At 39.2% G+C, this 20,683-nt stretch overlaps 1 protein-coding gene across 1 annotated transcript; it reads right to left on the bottom strand.

The window, feature by feature from the left end:
- Positions 1 to 5,632: 5,632 nt before the first annotated feature.
- On the bottom strand, positions 5,633 to 14,556 carry LOC128659595 (RING finger protein 151-like). The gene is made up of 4 exons (XM_053713181.1): positions 14,442 to 14,556; positions 12,188 to 12,350; positions 7,307 to 7,427; positions 5,633 to 6,065 (listed from the first exon to the last, which is right to left on the bottom strand). Exons 1-4 carry the CDS (start codon positions 14,548 to 14,550, stop codon positions 5,829 to 5,831), a joined length of 630 nt encoding a protein of 209 aa, XP_053569156.1. The 5' UTR covers positions 14,551 to 14,556; the 3' UTR covers positions 5,633 to 5,828.
- Positions 14,557 to 20,683: the final 6,127 nt, after the last annotated feature.

The raw sequence follows: 20,683 nt of genomic DNA, 5'->3' as shown, positions 1-20,683 counted from the left end.
CCAAGTGGAAGCCACAGCTCTAGTGGAATGAGCTGTAATCCTTTCAGGAGGTTGCTGTCCAGCAGTCTCATAGGCTAAGCGGATTAAGCTTCTTAGTCAAAAAGAAAAAGAGGTTGCCGAAGCCTTTTGACCTCTCCTCTGTCCAGAGTAGACAACAAACAAAGCAGATGTTTGACGAAAATCTTTAGTAGCTTGTAAGTAAAACTTTAAAGCACGGACCACGTCCAAATTGTGTAACACAAGGATGGAACAACAATCTCTTGATTGATATTCTTGTTAGATACCACCTTAGGTAAGAACCCAGGTTTGGTACGCAGGACTACCTTATCCGTATGAAAAATCAGATAAGGAGAATCACATTGTAAGGCAGATAGCTCAGAGACTCTACGAGCCGAGGAAATAGCTACCAAAAAAAGAACTTTCCAAGATAAAAGCTTGATATCTATGGAATGAAGAGGTTCAAACGGAACTCCTTGAAGAACCTTAAGAACCAAGTTTAAGCTCCATGGTGGAGCAACAGGTTTAAACACAGGCTTGATTCTAACTAAAGCCTGACAAAATGCCTGAACGTCTGGAACATCTGCCAGACGCTTAATTAGCTGACAATCCTTTTTCCAAACCTTCTTGGAGAAAAGATAATATCCTAGCAATCCTGACCTTACTCCATGAGTATCCCTTGGATTCACACCAATAAAGATATCTACGCCATACCTTATGGTAAATTTTCCTGGTGACAGGCTTTCGTGCCTGTCTTAAGGTATCAATAACTGACTCGGAGAAGCCACGCTTTAATAAAATCAAGCCTTCAATCTCCAGGCAGTCAGCCTCAGAGAAATTAGATTTGGATGGTTGAAAGGACCCTGAAGAAGAAGGTCCTGTTTCAGAGGCAGAGACCATGGTGGAAAGGATGACATGTCCACTAGATCTGCATACCAGGTCCTGCGTGGCCACGCAGGTGCTATCAGAATCACTGATGCTCTCTCCTGCTTGATCTTGGCAATCAGTCGAGGGAGCAGAGGAAACGGTGGAAACACATAAGCCAGGTTGAAAGACCAGGGCGCTGCTAGAGCATCTATCAGTGTCGCCTTGGGATCCCTGGATCCGTAACACGGAAGCTTGGCGTTCTGGCGAGACGCCATGAGATCCAGTTCTGGTTTGCCCCAACAATGAATCAGTTGTGCAAATGCCTCCGGATGGAGTTCCCACTCTCCCGGATGAAAAGTCTGACGACTTAGAAAATCCGCCTCCCAGTGCTCTACACCTGGGATATGGATAGCTGATAGGTGGCAAGAGTGAATCTCTGCCCAGCGAATTATTTTTTAAACTTCTAACATCTCTAGGGAACTTCTCGTTCCCCCTTGATGGTTGATGTAAGCTACAGTCGTGATGTTGTCCGACTGAAATCTGATGTACCTCAGAGTTGCTAACTGAGGCCAAGCCTGAAGAGCCTTGAATATCGCTCTTAGTTCCAGAATATTTAATGGAAGGAGAGACTCCTCCTGAGTCCACTATCCCTGAGCCTTCAGGGAGTTCCAGACTGCACCCCAACCTAGAAGGCTGGCATCTGTCGTAACAATTGTCCAATCTGGCCTGCGAAAGGTCATACCTTTGGACAGATGGACCTGAGATAGCCACCAGAGAAGAGAATCCCTGGTCTCTTGGTCCAGATTCAGTTGAGGGGACAAATCTGTGTAATCCCCGCTCCACTGACTGAGCATGCATAGTTGCAGTGGTCTGAGATGTAAGCGTGCAAACAGCACTATGTCCATTGCCGCTACCATTAAGCCGATTACTTCCGGCAGGAATTTAGAAGCTTTGATAACCTGGACTCCGTCAGGTGAATTTTAATTTCTACAGAATCTATCAGAGTCCCTAGAAAGGAAACTCTTGTGAGTGGGGATAGAGAACTCTTTTCCTCGTTCACTTTCCACCCATGCGACCACAGAAATGCCAGTACTACATCCGTATGAGACTTGGCAATTTGGAAGTTTGACGCCTGTATCAGGATGTCGTCTAAATAAGGGGCTACTGCTATGCCCCGCGGCCTTAGGACCGCCATAAGTGACCCTAGAACCTTTGTAAAGATTCTTGGGGCTGTAGCTAATCCCAAGGGAAGAGCTACAACTGGTAATGCCTGTCTTAAAAGGCAAACCTGAGAAACCGATGATGATCTTTGTGTATCGGAATGTGAAGATAAGCATCCTTTAGATCCACTGTAGTCATATATTGACCCTCCTGGATCAGTGGTAGGATGGTACGAATAGTTTCCATCTTGAACGACGGAACTTTGAGGAATTTGTTTAAGATCTTTAGATCCAAAATTGGTCTGAAGGTTCCCTCTTTTTTGGGAACCACAAACAGATTTGAGTAAAAACCCTGTCCCTGTTCCTCCTTTGGAACTGGATGGATCACTCCCATAACTAGGAAGACTCGTACACAGTGTAAGAATGCCTCTCTCTTTATCTGGTGTGCAGATAATTGTGAAAGGTGAAATCTCCCTTTTGGGGGGGAAGCTTTGAAGTCCAGAAGATATCCCTGGGATATAATTTCCAACGCCCAGGGATCCTGAACATCTCTTGCCCACGCCTGGGCAAAGAGTGAAAGTCTGCCCCCTACTAGATCCGTTCCCGGATAGGGGGCCGTTCCATCATGCTGTCTTAGAGGCAGCAGCAGGCTTTTTTACCTGCTTACCTTTTTTCTATGTCAGGTTTGGTCTCCAGACCGTCTTGGATTGAGCAAAAGTTCCCTCTTGTTTATTATTAGAGGAAGTTGATGCTGCACCTGCCTTGAAGTTTTGAAAGGCACGAAAATTAGACTGTTTGGCCCTAGATTTGGACCTGTCCTGAGGAAGGGCATGACCTTTTCCTCCAGTGATATTAGCAATAATCTCTTTCAACCAGGCCCGAATAGGGTCTGCCCCTTGAAGGGAATGTTAAGTAGCTTAGATTTTGAAGTCACGTCAGCTGACCATGATCTAAGCCATAGCGCTCTGTGCGCCTGTATAGCAAAACCAGAATTCTTAGCCGTTAGTTTAGTCAAATGAACAATGACATCAGAATAAAAGAATTGGCTAGCTTAAGTGCTCTAAGTTTGCCAAGTATGTCATCCAATGGAGTCGCTACCTGTAAAGCCTCTTCCAGAGACGCCGCAGCAGCAGTGACAGGGGCAATGCATGCAAGGGGCTGTAGGAAAAAAACTTTTTTGAATAAATATTTTCTTAAGGTAACCTCTAATTTTTTATCCATTGGATCTAAAAAAAAAAACACAACTGTCCTCGACAGGGATAGTAGTACGCTTTACTAGAGTAGAAACTGCTCCCTCCACCTTAGGGACTGTCTGCCATAAGTCCCATGTGGTGGCGTCTATTGGAAACATTTTTCTAAAAATAGGAGGGGAAGAGAACGGCACACCTGGTCTATCCCATTCCTTATTAATAATTTCTGTAAACCTTTTAGGTATTTGGAAAAACATCAGTACACACCGGCACTGCAAAGTATTTATCCAGTCTACACAATTTCTCTGGCACTGCAATGGTATCACAGTCATTCAGAGCAGCTAAAACCTCCCTAAGCAACACGCGGATTAAATTTAAATGTAGAAATATTAGAATCAGGTATCTTTCCTGAGTCATTAACATCACCCACTGACTGAAGCTCTCTTTCCTCAGCTTCTGCATATTGTGAGGCAGTATCAGACATGGTTCTTAAAGCGTCAGTATGCTCTGCATTTTGTCTCACCCCAGAGCTATCTCGCTTACCTCTAAGTTCAGGTAGTCTGGCTAATACCGCTGACAGTGTATTATCCATGACTGCCGCCATGTCTTGTAAAGTAAACGCTATGGGCGCACTAGATGTACTTGGCGCCATTTGAGCGTGAGTCCCTTAAGCGGGAGTCAAAGGGTCTGACACGTGGGGAAAGTTAGTCGGCATAACTTCACCCTCGTCAGATTCCTCTGGTGATACATTTTTTAAAGACAGAAAATGATCTTTATAGCATAAAATGAAATCAGTACATTTGGTACACATTCTAAGAGGGGGTTCCACCATGGCTTTTAAACATAATAAACAAGGAGTTTCTTCTATGTCAGACATGTTTATACAGAATAGCAATGAGACTAGCAAGCTTGGAAAACACTTTAAATCAAGTTAACAAGCAAATATAAAAAACGGTACTGTGCCTTTTAAGAGAAACAAATTTTGTCAGAATTTGAAAAACAGTGAAAAAATGCAGTAAATCAAACAAAATTTTTACAGTGTGTATAATAGGCTAACAGAGCATTGCACCCACTTGCAAACGGATAAAAAAAAAAAACGAAATAGACGTTTTTTAACAGTCACAACCAACTGCCACAGCAAGCTGTGGCCCTACCTTCCCCAATAAACGACTTTGGAAAGCCTTTGGGCCCTTTAGAGATGTCCTATAGCATTCAGAGGGCCTTTGAGGGAAGTTGGATGTCACAGTTTGTAATTTTAACTGCACCAACTGTAACTTTTATACTACAACAGTGGAAATTGTTTCTAGTCAAAATTTAAGCCAGCCATGTGGAAAAAACTAGGCCCCAATAAAGTTTTATCACCAAAGCATATATAAAAACGATTAAACATGCCAGCAAACGTTTTATATTGTAAATATCATAAGGGTATTACCCCTGGGAGTAAGCATGATACCAGTCGTTATTAAATCACTGTATTCAGGCTCAACTTACATTAATCCGGTATCAGCAGCATATTCTAGTGTTTTCCATCTCTAGAAAAAATTATAACTGCACATACCTGATAGCAGAATAAACTACACTCCATTCTCTCGCTGAAGTTACCTCATCTGTGTAATCCCCTCAGACATAGGTGAGAATAGCAATGGATCTTAGTTACAACCTGCTAAGATCATAGAAACCTCAGGCAGATTCTTCTTCTATTTACTGCCTGAGATAAAATAGCACAAATCCGGTACTATTTAAAAATAACAAACTTTTGATTGAAGAAAATAAACTAGCTATATTTAACCACTCTCTCCTACAACGTCCTTGCTTGTTGAGAGTTGCAAGAGAATGACTGGCTATGACAGTTAGAGGAGGAGCTATATTACAGCTCTGCTGTGGGTGTCCTCTTGCAACTTCCTGTTGGGAATGAGAATATCCCACAAGTAATGGATGATCCGTGGACTGGATACACCTTACAAGAGAAAGAGACAGTTTCTGCATATTTTTCATAGGCAGATAGCTAAAGTCATACACCCAGGTGCAGTGCATTGTTGCTCCTGAGAAGGAGACGTTTATAAGCCAATCAGGAGTAGCATACTTACATATCTACCTATGACTAGGCGTGTCCTGCTCAGGAACAACTATATTAGAGGTTAAATACAGGGGGTTTAGTTTAAAAATAAAATGATCTAATGAAACAAGCAGTTTGTTTTTTAGGACTTCATTATTAGATATAAATTATTTTAAAATGGGTTCTAATATGAGAACAATTCTTCTTTCATTAAGTATGTTTATATCTAATCTAATCTTTACTTTTATATCTAAAATATATCTAATTCTGATCTTTACTTTTACACTTATACACTATGCCCATTCTTGCATAAGGAATGTGATCATATTCCCCTTTAAAACATGTCAGACTATGAATAATAAATTGCAATTGTATCTTAATCAATACATTATTTCTAATTAACAGTGAATGTGATACAGAAGAAACCATAACATTGTTTTCTTCACAAATTACTAAAATGCAGCATTTTAAGTCATTTAAACATGGTGGAAAAAAATAACAAAAGTGTCCCACGCTTGTTTACAAAATGTATTGGCCACTGCTTAAATACCAAGCATGTTAGATAATAGTGACTTCCCTGGTATTTCTCTTTATACTCTCAAAGCGTGTCAGTGGATGGATATTAGTAGGTTTATGGTTTCCAGTATTGCTTTTTGATCTGCTCTCTTTCTGTAGACCCTTTAAAATCTCCATTAATTCCTGTTTCTCCAAATCAGCCTGTTCAAGGTCTTGTCGGTGTTGTCTCTCAGATACCAGGAGACTGCGCACATCAGACATCAAACGTGACATTTGGCTCTAATAGAATTAGAATTAATAAGAGCAAAAAATAAATAAAAATCTAATACTTATTGTTATCATTTATTATATAAATTTAAAAAGCTTCACAATATTCCATAGAGCTGAGTAAATGAAAAGGGGAACAAGATATATTATATATAATGATTTAACCCAGATACACGATATACTGTATCACCTGAGATTAGGCAAAACAAATTGATTGATGTGAAAGTGAGATAAATATTTTCTCTAATGTTCTTATGAAATCACATGATGTTCACTGGTGAGTGTATAATCCCAGCCCTCTTCCTGCCAGCTTTAGATCTTTTTTCTACTTGTGTGCAGAACTATAGTATAGGCTGTTGCTTTGCTCCTGCCTGAAGTTTTTATTCTTTTGTAGAGATAAAGAAAGAATATGATCTTGTCGAGCTCCTACGTTTTTTTTTTTGCATGAGACTATTATTCTCACAATGTGGGGTATATGAGCAGGAAAACCCATATAAAGTTTGTGTATTAGCATGAAAATCATAACAAACTGATATATAAACCATATATATTTGTATATGAGCATATGCCATATAAAGCTGGTATATAAACCATATATACTTGTATATGAGCATATGCCATATAAAGCTGGTATATAAACCATATATACTTGTATATGAGCAATACAGCTGGTATATAAACCATATATACTTGTATATGAGCATATGCCATATAAAGCTGGTATATAAACCATATATACTAGTATATGAGCATATGCAATATAAAGCTAGTATATAAAACATAAAACTAGTATATGAGCATATGCCATATAAAGCTGGTATATAAACCATATATACTTGTATATGAGCATATGCCATATAAAGCTAGTATATAAACCATAAAACTAATATATGAGCATATGCCATATAAAGCTGGTATATAAACCATAAAACTAGTATATGAGCATATGCCATATAAAGCTGGTATATAAACCATATATAATTGTATATGAGCATATGCCATATAAAACTTGTATATAAGCATATGCCATATATAGCTGGTATATAAACCATAAAACTTGTATATGAGCATAAGCCATATAAAGCTGGTATATAAACCATATATACTTGTATATGAGCATATGCCATATAAAGCTGGTATATAAACCATATATACTTGTATATGAGCATATGCCATATAAAGCTGGTATATAAACCATATATACTAGTATATGAGCATACGCCACATAAAGCTGAGATCACCATACGACCTACCTTCAGTTCTTCAATTTCACTCATTAAAATGCTCTCTTTCTGCACCATGTGTCTCCTTTGTGAGTCAAGTCGAGATTCCATCTCCTGCTTTGTTTCCTCTATTCTGCATATCATTTCAGATCTGAAGAAAAATGTATTTGTTTATAATAACATAAATGATGTTAAGATACATGTAAATATGTATAATATGTTGCACTTAGGTAAATGGTGAAAATATCAGTTTACAGAAATGGTGCTAGATGTGTAGAAGATAATTCTCCAGCTTTAAGGGACATAAAACACCTTGTAATTACAAAACTTTCCTGTGTCTTGCAATAATCTTGCAAACATGACAACTTTCTGACTATATTAACACCTTGTTTGTTGCAACAGTTTTTAAAAAACCAAATTCCCACCACTACTTGTCTTATTTAGAGGACTCAATCCAGGCTCATTGCTTTCATTTTGTTGGTAAGCTTGCCTTGTTTTTCAGTCTCTTATATTATCACCTCTGCTGAAGTAAATTAGGAACAGATATGTAGCAGGGTTAAGAATTTCACCGTATATTTCAAATTCTTAGAACTGGAAAACCCAAAATTTGCAATATACTTTAATGATTTCATGTGTATAATTAAACATATTTCATATCAAACTCAAAGTGTTTCTTGTCCCTTTAAGAAGTGGGATTAAAAGAGTAAATTAATTAAAGAATACTTAGGTGTAAGGCTATCCTGAGTCTGTCACTGCTCTGAAACATGCAGTGAGTGTATTTGTCCCTTAGGATCAGACTCTAAATGTGCCCAAGCCAAGGGATATTTTATTTTAGTACCCTTTGAAACTTAGCTCCTTACCATGAGAAAATACTTAAAAGGACACTGAACCCAATTTTTTTCTTTCGTGATTCAGATAGAGCATGCAATTTTAAGCAACTTTCTAATTTACTCCTATTATCAATTTTTCTTTGTTCTCTTGCTATCTTTATTTGAAAAAGAAGGCATCTAACCTAAGGAGCAAGACAATTTTTGGTTTAGACCCCATCTATCTATCTATCTATCTATCTATCTATCTATCTATCTATCGGGTTCTTGTAAAGCGCGGCTATTCACCCGTAAGGGTCTCAAGGCGCTGAGGGTTGCAGTTCAGTCGAAGAGCCAGGTCTTGAGGTCCTTTCTGAACTTAGTTAGGGCGGTAGCTTATTTGAGGTGCAGAGGGAGGGTGTTCCACGTCTTGGCTGCCAGGTGAGAGAAGGATCTGCCTCCCGCTGTGGTTTTCCTGATGCGGGGGATGACTGCAAGGGCTTGGTCGGCCGATCAAAATTGTCTGGCAGGGGTGTAGAAGGTAACGCGGTGGTTCAAGTATTCGGGACCGATGTTGTGGAGGGCCTTGAATGTGTGGGTGAGAAGCTTGAAGGTTATTCTTTTGTTGATGGGGAGCCAGTGCAGGTCCCGGAGGTGTTTGGTGATGTGGCATTGACGGGGGATGTCGAGGATTAGTCTGGCCGAGGCGTTCTGGATGCGCTGTAGTCTCTTTTGGAGCTTGATGGTGGAGTCGGCATAGAGTGCGTTACTGTAGTCCAGTCGGCTGCTGATGAGGGCGTGAGTGACAGTCTTCCTGGTCTCGGTTGGGATTCATTTGACGATCTTTCGCAGCAGGTGAAGTGTGCGGAAGCATGCAGAAAAGACGGCGTTGATTTGCCGGTCCATGGAGAGCGATGAGTCCAGAATGATGCCTAGATTTCGTGCATGTTCGGTGGGGGTTGGAGGGTGTACGAGGGCTATAGGCCACCAGGAGTTATTTCAAGAAGATGTGGTGGAACCGAGGAGGAGGACTTCGGTCTTGTCTGCGTTCAGCTTTAGGCAGTTGTAGCTCATCCAGGTGGCAACTGCTGTCAGCCCTTCATGGACGTTTATCTTGGGTTGGTGGGGTCACTGGTGAGTGAGATGATTATCTGGGTGTCGTCGGCGTAGGAGACGATGTTGAGGTTGTGTCGTCGGGCGATGGCGGCAAGAGGGGCCATGTAGATGTTGAATAGGGTGGGGCTCAGCGAAGAACCTTGGGGTACACCGCAGCTGATTTCTGTGTGCTTGGAGGTGAAGGGTGGGAGTCTAACTTTCTGGGTTCTGCCGGTGAGGAAGGAGGTGATCCATTCCAGGGCTTCGTGTATGTCAGCATTGTGTAGTCGGTTGTGGAGGGTGAGGTGGGAGACTGTGTCGAATGCTGCTGAGAGGTCTAGGAGAATGAGGGCGGCGGTCTCTCCTCGGTAGAGTAGGGCGAGGATGTCGTCTGTGGCGGCAAGGAGGGCGGTCTCGGTGCTGTGGTTGCTCCTGAAACTGGAGTGGGAGGGGTCCTGGGTGTGGTTGGCTTTGATGTAGTCAACGAGTTGCGCGTTGATGGACTTCTCAATGACTTTGTCCGCAAAGGGGAGCAGAGAGATTGGGCGGTAGTTCTTCGGATCATTGGGGTCAGCCGTCGTTTTTTTCAGTAGGAGTTTTAATTCTGCGTGCTTCCAGTCATCCAGGAAGGTGCCGGTTTCGATGGAGCAGTTGATGGTGCTGCAGAGCTCGGGGGCGATGGTGTCACCCGCCTTGTTGAAAATGTGATGCGGGCATGGGTCCGAGGGTGCTCCGGAGTGGATCGATCTCATGATTCTCAAAACAAACCTGATGACATTCCCACGTCACCACTCAAGGGGGCGCAAAACAGACCAATATGACAATATGACACTATATAATAACAATAAACAATATAAATGGTGACTATAATTATTGCATATTAAATGCTATGACTTATCAGTCCAAGGTGTGATCAGTCTCTAAAGATGAAACTTCCACTTGGTTTAGCACTCCTTGGTGTCTTTGTCCTCAGATAACGGCCGCTCCTTCCCAGAAGTAGATCAGAAAAAAGGAATCTGTGATGGTGCAAACAAAACACACAAGGGCGCCTCCTAGTGTAATATCGTACAAGCAGTATATATATATATATATATATATATATATATATATACAATGGCAATAGACTGGTACTCACAAGTGTGGCAGCACTCACTCGTGCATAGTGGCACCTACTGGGATCTCTCAGTGTCCCAGCTCACTGTTCTTGGACTCTCACACACCTCCGTCAGGGGCGTAGTCTCCAACAGCAAAAGAACAGGCTCTCAGTCAAGTGATAAGTATAAAATCACTTTTAATAAAATAGTATAAAAACACAGTGTACAGAAAGTTCCCACTATGTATTAAAATCATGCAACTAGTTTCTCAGCTGGTACGCTGTTTCCTCAGGCATCTAAAAACTGACTGAGAGCTCTAACCTATAAACTAAACATAACCAATGAAAACATCATTGTATTGTTACACCCCTACACGCAGCTGTTAGCCTGATTGATTTTCTACTTAACCCTTCATATCTCCCATACACATTTCTTTTGAAAGGAAGACCATATAAAGTTCTTTGAAACACTCTATACAATAATCGGGTTCACCATTCTCCAATGTGTGAAGCAAATTAGCCAATAGTGTATAAACCTTATTTGGTTATTCATGTATAATAGTTATATTAGGGGGAAGGGGCTATGAGAGGATGCTACAGATGTATTAGGGGGAGGGAATATGTGAGTATGCTGCAGACACATTAGGGGGGAGGGGATATGTGAGGATGCTACAGATGTATTAGGGGGAGGGGATCTGTGAGGATGCTACAGATGTCATGATTCTGATGGTGTCCTCTGTGGTGAGGGGGCTCCAGATGGTCCGTGGGGGGTATGTGGTGGTGTATTTGGGTGAGGTATAGGTGGGAGTTGGTGGGTAGGCGGTGGTGGGTGAGTTCTGAGGCGCGAAGCTGTCATAGACGATCTTGTGGTGGAAGTACATTGCGAGGTTATCGCAGAGGTCCTGGGAGGGCGGGATGTTGTTGGTGTCGCTGTTGGGATTGGAGAATTCCTTGATGACTGTGAATAGCTCCTTGCTGTTGTGGACATTGGCATTGATTCTATCTTGGATGGCTGTCTTCTTGGTGGTTTTGATGAGGTGGTGGTGGGTAGTGATGACTTCTTTGTAGGCTGTTTTATTTGAAGGGGTCTTGCTGGATCTCCAGGTCCTTTCCAATCGCCTGCAGTGGCGTTTTGAGTCCTGGAGAGCAGGGGTGAACCAACTAGCCTTGTTGGTGGGTTGGCAGGTGGACAGTTTCTTAAGAAGGGCAAGGGTGTTGGCGCAGTCTGTGAGCCAGTGGTGGAGGTTGCGGGCGGAGGAGTTGGCATCTGTGGAGGTAGCAGGGGGCACTTGTTCAGGGTGGACCCTGGACAGCACTTGTTTATTGGTGGATGAATTTATCCACCAATCAGCATGAACAACCCAGGTTCTTCACCAAAAATGGTCCGGCATCTAAACTTACATTCTTGCTTTTCAAATAAACATACCAAGGAAATGAAGAAAATTTGATAATAGGAGTAAATTAGAAAGTTGCTTAAAATTGCAGGTTCTATCTGATTTCCGAATGAAAAAAATTGGGTTCAGTGTCCCTTTAAGTAGGTTCAGGAGCATGCATGTGTCTTAAACACATGGCAGATGTGTTTGCAATAATGTCATACATCTAGTTCTCAAGACGTGCACACCCCCTGAACCTACGTAGGGATTCTGTCCTGAAAAGAGTCTTTATCGCAACACAGAACGCCAAGTAAAAGAAGTCAATTTGATAATAGAAGTAAATTGGAAAGCTTTCTAAAACTGTTCCCTCCGTCTGAAACATGAAAGGTTCATTTTGCTTTCCGTGTCCTTTTAAAGAATACCATAAGAAGTCTGCAGGTTTGACTTTTCTCATAGCTACAAATTTCTGATCTTGCGAGCTTTAATGAATCTAGGTCATTGACTATTACTATTTTTCCTTATCTTATCTAAAGTATATTGTCACCTTAGAAGCTCTAGCTCTGTTCTTAATTCAGCTATGCAATTATGTTGTAGATCTTCAGCACTCAGAATAGTGTAGCCACATCCATTTGGGCACTCGCGACTCCGGTGATCACACACAGCCAGATGGCCGTCCAGGTTCCTTCTCTCAAACTGAGCTGTGCAACCTAAGTGCAGAGAATGGGGGAAAAAAATTCTTACTAGTAACAGTCCAATACAAAATATGTTTTATCTGATTACAACTAATTCTGATAAAAAATTATTTTTAGATACATAAGTTTTACAAAAAATAGACAAAAAATAAATAAAAATAAGCATTATTTACACAGTTTTTAATAGGGGCACATATATTAAACAGTATATATATATATATATATATATATATATATATACACCACAGTTTTTAATAGGGACACAGATATTAAACACTATCGGCTAGATTACGAGTCTTGCATTAGCCTTAAAAAGCAGCATTGAGAGATCCCAACGCTGCTTTTTAAAGTGAAAGTAAAGTTTTTCTTAGTGCAATGCATCTTATAACATATAATCTGACCAACATCCTAGTCACTAACTTTGTTTTTTGAATAACAACATTGCTTTCAAGTAAATCTTATATTTATTCATACCCTATTTTCTTCGCTTCCTCCTCCCCCTCGCATTCTTCCTGCTTTGTCTCTCTAAATGATTTATGCGCTCCTAACCGCCGTTTGCGTGACTATGCGTGCGCGCTCTCGATGTTTGGAACTATGCGCATGCGCAATTCTGCCATCTACACTCCGATACAGTATATCAATGTATATGTAAATATTTTTTAAGAGTGTGTACATATATATATCGATTGCATTTTATTATGTCTAAACTTACTTTGAAAAACGGATCGCAGATAGAAGAATGTTTTGGTCTGATGCCGATCGATGTTCAAAGTGCGCATGCGGGAGTTGTGAACGCGCGGATCCAGAGTACTAGAGATTAATCTCTAACGCATGCGCAAAACAGGAAGTGGGAGTCATCAATTCCTATGTAGACGCCAGTGGGGGACCCAATCCGTTAGATACGGATGAGAACGTCACTACTAACCGAAAAAAATTTTTTATGCGGGTGGAGGAAGGACGTTAGTAGACGGGATAATAAATAACTAAATTAACGCATTAAAAAGGGTATTTAAAAAAAAACGATGAATGAAACTATACTTTATTTTGGATGTTATTTGCATTGGTAGCGAAGTGTCAGTTTAACTTTACTTACACTTTAATGCCTGCTGGTATTACGAGTCTGGCAGGTACATGTGTACCGCTCACTTTTCTTCCGTGACTCGAGCTTACCGCAAATCCCCTTACGTCAATTGCGTATCCTATCTTTTTAATGGGGTTAATATATATAATGTATGGTTCTGCGATGTTGGAGACAGCAGATTAGGGGTTCATTAGTATAATGTAGGTGGCGGCGGTGTCCGGAGTGGCAGATTAGGGGTTAATATTATTATGCAGGTGGCGACAATGTCGGGGGTGGCAGATTAGGGGTAATAAGTGTAATATTAGGGGTGTTTAGACTCTGGGTTCATCTTAGGGTGTTAGGTGTACACATAAAATGTGTTTCCCCATAGGAATCAATGGGGCTGCGTTAGGAGCTGAACGCTGCTTTTTTGCAGGTGTTAGACTTTTTTTCAGCCGGCTAAGCCCCATTGTTTTCTATGGGGAAATCGTGCACGAGCATGTTTAGCCAGCTTACCGCTACCGTAAGCAACGCTGGTATTGATGTGAGATGTGGAGCTAAATTTTGCTCTACGCTCAACTTTTGGCGGCTAACGCCGGGTTTAAAAAAACCTGTAATACCAGCGTTGTCTTAAGGGAGCGGTGAAAAAAAAAAGGCTCGTTAGCAACGCACCCCTGTTACCGCAAAACTCGTAATCTTGCCGTATATATATATATATATATATATATATATACATATATATATTAAAAGGGTTAAATGTAATAATGTAATATTTCTTTGTGCTCTGTTTATAAAGTCAGATAAACTTCTGCTTATTCCTAAACATTAGTTCGATGTTACTTAGAATAAAAACAAAATAAGAAACCAACTAAAAAATTGAAAGCTGGAGGAATTAGAAGTCAGCATCTCTTTACAGAAAAACTCACAAAATAAATTTCATTTAAGAGAGATAACCTGTTGCATTCTATATTTCAATATGCTAGTGTACTATTTATCATACATTCCCAGTTGTCGTTTATAACTTCGCTGCTGCACAAAATATTTACCAGCATTTATACACGACATGAAGCTGTATTCACAATCTCTCTCATGTCTCTCAATTGATTCCAATGAACAGACCATTAAACAGCCACCTCGAGCATTTCTACACCGCATCTGAAGTCTGCTCAGATCATTTCGCATATACCTAGATGAGAGAAGTACAGTTTGCCTTTTAAATACTTACACAGGTTAAGTATATTTAAATAGGAGACTTCTGATTAAAGGGACAGGAAATCCCAATTTTTTTTATCCATGATTTGGATAGAATGTACAATTTTAAACAACTGTCCAATATACTTTTGTTATCAAAAATGCTTTATTCTCTTGTTATCATTTGCTGAAGAAACAGCATTGTACTAGGGGCAACAAGATGAACACATCTAGTTAACCAATCACAAGAGATAAATGTGTGCAAGCACCAATCAGCAGCTAGCTCCCACTAGTGTGGGATATGTGTGTATTCTTTTTTAACAGGGAATACTAAGAGAACTAAGCACATTTAAAAATAGTGACATTTAAAAAGTGTTTTAAAATTACATGCTCTATCTGAATCATGCAGGTTTAATTTTGAGTTCCTATCCCTTTAATTACTCTTTTAAAATATATACAACTTCAATAAAAAAAATTAAAGGGTCATTAAATACATTAGAATTTCTTAGTCAACAAACGCATAATAAAAAGATATTTCTAACAATTTTCAAAGTTTTCTTTCATTCCCAGGGAACTCAATTACTTACTATATTCTCACAACTCACAGGGCTGCTCTTTTTTAACCCCTTAAGGACCAAGCTTCAGATGCTTGTCTTTCGGTTAAGGACCAAAGCAATTTTTGGATTTTTGCTATATGTGTGTTCAACCGAAATTCTATCTTTCTCATTTATTGCACCAACACATATAATATACAGTTTTTTAAAGGACAAAAAAGGGCTTTAATTTGATGTGACAAATACATATTTAAGTTCTCATTTATTATAAACAAAATACCAAAAAATAAAAAGAATAAATAAAAAAAACACAACTTTTTTCACAGTTTTGGTGATAATAATGTGTACATACTTAGTGCAGCTTAAGAGAAGTAATTCAAAATAAATTTAAGGACTGGGTAAAGGGGATATTTTAACTTTTATTAATACGTTGGATTTTTGTACAGCATTCAAAGTAACAAAGATCCGTCTCTCCACTTCACAAACCGAACAGAGGTGGAGGGAGGTGGATCTGATGTCCCAGCAACATTGTCACAGCGATCACATGGGCTGGGATATCGTGATTTGCTGAGGCAGCTAGCAAGAGCATTAACTTTGCGATCGCCGGTACCACAGCGATCTCTGGCTAATTTTAACGCATGAGGGAATAATTCCGTCATGGGTCCTTATGGCATGGACAACCCTGATGGAATAATTCCGTCATTGGTTCTTAAGGGGTTAAGAAAATGCATTTTTAGTCCAAGGTGGTGCCAAATTTAACAGATCTAAGCATTTCTTTTTTTTGGTGGGGGGGGGGGGGGGGAATGTGTTCTGATTAATAATCATGAATAATAATCATGAAAACCAATTTCATATTTTTGTTCCCCCAATAAAAGACTGTATTATTATTTGCATTGCATTCAGTGCAGTCATCATTTCAAAAGGGCAAGCATGGAGTAAATCAATAATACAAAAGATATTTAGCATTCAGCTCACTCATACTGTAATAGTTAAAATACATCCATGAATACTTGGTAGAAAAATGATTGCTTTCCCAGTACCGTTATATTACCCCCAACAATTGAAGGGGCAAAAAAGGAACCATGTTGATTAAGTTTTAAATTTTTTATGCCATTTCTGATGTACAAATGACAGGAATATTACTGATAATTAGTTAACATGGGTTCCGTTCTAAATAAACACAGGCACTGTGGTGTAAAGTCACTCCTGACAACTCTCTCTCATAGACAATAAACACCATACAGATACAAAAAACCAGCATCAGCTTATTGTGTAAGAGGATTAGCTAATAAAAGTTACAATCCATTCAAGAAATAGGTATTTATGGGATCAGTCAGGAAAGACAGGGGAATTTGGTCTTAAAAAGGGGATAGGTGGGAGGTATATTTTCATTACTACTCATAAATTTCCTTTTCTACTTTAGTTTTAGCCCTTCTCGATCTACCTTGTGTAGAAAATGTAACAATATCGAAATCTTTCTGTTTTCTAGCAATTATCAATGGCAGAATAGCCTCCAATGGGTCGCTAAAGTCTTTCTTGTTCAGGTTTCAAAATGTCTGCATTTCACAATTATTTTTTTTATCTTGATCTGAAAATATCACAACTACAGTTTTCCGCCTTTCTTTATGAACAATATCATAATAATTCATAGATAAAAGCATCACTTTTTTACTAGCATGTCTTTGTTACATAACTCCCTGGATCATGTTTTCGTATGGTTTGTCATAAAGGTTACACCATCAGGGATTCCCTGGATACGTATTTTGTGCAACTATTTTTTCCCCATTATTATTCTGAATGTGTCTCCTAACACTCTCTAAAGCCAGTCAAAAGAATTCCAATAAGAAATAACACAACCGACTTTACTGTTTACAATGCAAAGACTACAATACATTTTGTGCCTTGTTTGCAAGGCAGCATTCGCATCAGTAAACCTGCTGGGGTACATATCAACTGAACGATTTATGAAGTATAAAAAAAAAAAAAAAGAAATTACAATATAAACAGAGCTTAATGGGTGAGCTAAACTAAGCAACATACATTGGAATTTCTCATTCCCAAACATTCTTCAGAGACAAAACTGAATACTCATTTAGCTAAAGGAGAATTGCCACAGTAACACAGTAACTACAGCAATAGACTAGTTCTGTTCAACTCTAACCCCCTGAGGATCCAAATATCTCCCAAATCTACTTTGTATAATTAAACATATGGTGCCTTTTATTAAAATCACTTATAGAGTTAAGTATATCTCATCTGATGTCTCTGTTCTCCAATGCAGCTGCAGACAGCTTAGGTAATCTTGCTTTCACATTTATAGGAACAAACTGCTTTTTATTTTACATTTATGGCCGTGTCTCTGGGGTGTTGTTTATTTAATATAGTTCTATTTCACTTCAGGATTATGCTTTTAAACAGGTTTTGTAAAATAAATATTTTTTATTTTTGTTGGGCACCCTTATGCACTAATATCATTAAAGGGACTGCAAGCTTTGAAAGTTAAAAGAAGTCATGTTTAACATATATATTCATTTGCCACATCAGTGTAAATTTCAAGATAGAAAACAGGTGCTTGTATAACACCCCTTGATTGAGCCTTCAGGATACCGGATGCAGGTAATACAGCCAATCAGATGCTGTACTGCCCTCCCCATGGAAACCTATTCAGAGCTCGCTCCTGCTACTACAGCCTTAGCCTATCTTCTCATTGATGGGGGTTGCACATGCATTGTAGCGTTAAATTACTCTTCATTGAGAAGTGAGACCAAACTCACTAATGTCCACTTTATCACCTAAACATCTCAATGTAAAAAAAGAAGATATTTTACCTCACAATTTCTTTAGCTCACAATAGTAAGTGTAAGTGGCAGTTCTATGGGGTTGCTGGGGTTTGCTATGCATCTCTAAATGCAGATCTAGCACTGCCATTGAGCTGCAAAGAGCTCAATATATTAGTTGTGCTGTGTCATTTAACTTTTTCACCACCTTTATTAGCCCCCAATTAGACCCCCATATGTTAAGTTCTAGAACTGCCACTGCTGAGTGCTCTGTGAATGTTTATCCTTCAGCTACTGTTTGCTGCATGTTAAAAAACAAAAACAACAGCCAATCAGCTTAATCAATGCTGATGACACACTTTGCTTTACTGGGATCTCATTCGATTTCACTAAAATCTTGCGAGATTTGATAGTAAGCGTCCTTAAACTGAGGAGGGAAATAACATGCCTGTGCTTCACATGCCAAATGCTACATTGCAAGTCCCATGACTTGCATCCTGATTGTCCCTTTACAATGGGATGGGGCTACTGATTAAATTTGGAGGTAAAATATCTTACTTTTTTTACATTGTGATGTTCAGGTGATATTTTATATTCTGCGTTTTACAGATGTGCTTCAACATTTGGGTATCATTTCACTTTAATAAATATGTTTTGTTTTTTAAATGATTAAATAGTTCATTGCCAGAGTCAAGGGTTAGTTAATGAGTATGTTTTATTTTTTTAACAGATTATATTTAATGTCAGGTAATCAACTGCAAAGACTCCAACCAAAAGTGGTGGTGCATTTTCCACCATCTGTTACCTAGACAATTTAGACATGTGGAAGGAAAGACATTAGTAGCATCACATGATTTGGGTAATAAAATATAAATTGTTCTTTCAGAAGGAGGATCGCTTTACTTTGCATTAAGAGGGCACATTCATAAGAAGTTCTAAACCTCGCAGCATCAGAATATACCTATGTAAAGGCCTCAGGTCAGCAACAGTAAGAGCAGATCTGTCTTCCGGGCAGTTGTGGTGGTGAACGAGCCAGCCATGGATGCAGGAGGCGCAAAAAGCATGTTCACAGGGGGCTTGTAATGGATCCTCCAGCACATCTCTGCATATGCTGCACAGGAGACCCTCATTTACATGTCCAAGGAAACGCTCACAATCATAGCCCATTGTCCTGCTAGAGAATAAAAGGAAGCCAATGCAGGTTGCAAATCACACATTATATCATCAAGGTCATTTAAAGTGACATTACGATGCACAAATGACATGCACTAATTTGTTAGACTACATCGTTTTGCAACAGGGATAAACACGCAAGTAAATTTCTGCTCAAGAGTCACAAGCATTGTAGCTCAAAATAAGAAACAGACAGTGACTGTCAGCTATGTGGCAGTTAGTAATGCAGACATTACAAGCTCTAAAGAATAAGAGCTATGCTCTGTGTCACATAAACATATCCTATGATTGAATAATTTATACTGAGGAAAGGAAAGAATCTAGATAAAAACTATATAAATATAGTGATATAAAGAAAAATCTGATGTTTCAGCTGTTAATTAAAATGACAACTACAGTAGCATAGTTACTACTCAACATGCTACTGGTTTTCCTCCTGTACTTGCAGCTGTCTTCAAAGGGGGCATTAAACATTAAATAAATGCTAGATAGAATGATGCATTCAAAGAAAAGATTAGTCTGAGAATAACATGTGGATGTATTTTTTTAAAGCTTCGTTAGTTGTTAAAAGTGACAAAATAAGTGTAAAAAAACAATGGGAGCTGCCATGTTGTCACTTAAGTAACTTTAACTGCTGTAGCCTATTAGGGACAGTTATAAATAGAAATGGGTATGCTCAAAAAAATGTTTTGCTTATTGTGTACTATCTAAATACTTGAATAAGGATGTTTTAAACTGTAACTTTTAATTAAATTTAAATAAAAAAAGAGCAGCAACAAAGTTTGAGAGCTGCTTGTTGCTCACACACACACACACTTAAAAACACACCTCCAGTCAGGGCCGCCACTAGAAATTTCGGGGCCCCTGACTTAACCCCCCCCCCCCCCCTTTGACATGTGCAATTTTTGACCAAGTGACTAAAACGTATATGCACTTTATTCTTAAGTGTCTATTTAAGCTTGGAAATGTTGTAAAGGTAGTAACATACAAACACACAGACACAGTAACACACTGAAACACACACACACACACACACACACACACACACACAGACACACTCACACATAGGGATTCACATATAGACACTCTAGCAGACACGCAAAGAAACACACAAACACACTCAGACACCCAAACAGAAACTCAGCACTTGATTACATTGACCTGACAAGTAATGAGGTAGACTACAGTTTTGTAAAAAAAAAGGAGATTTAGAAAACAAAATATGGAGTTCTGATTATATTTTTGTAAAGGAAGATGCCAACTAAATGATGACAACAGCATGCAGTGGCTGAAAGAAAGGGCCCTGAACTGCCTAAACAATAATTTAAAGGGACAGTAAACCTAAAAGATAATGTTATATAATTCTGCACATAGTGCAGAATTATATAACATTATTATAGTGCTATAGTTATTAAACCTTTTTTTCCCTTTGAATTTTTTTTAAAATATACCCGTTTTACAGACCCGCTCTCTGCAGAGCGGGTCTGTTTTTTAATAACTATAGCTTTAATAGGTTTAATAACTATAGCACTAAAATAATGTTATATAATTCTGCACTATGTGCAGAATTATATAACATTATTTTTTAGGTTT

This window comes from Bombina bombina, chromosome 5 (genome assembly GCF_027579735.1).
Source record: "Bombina bombina isolate aBomBom1 chromosome 5, aBomBom1.pri, whole genome shotgun sequence".
NCBI classification, from domain to species: domain Eukaryota; kingdom Metazoa; phylum Chordata; class Amphibia; order Anura; family Bombinatoridae; genus Bombina; species Bombina bombina.
This window is presented reverse-complemented; position numbering and strand designations above follow the sequence as displayed.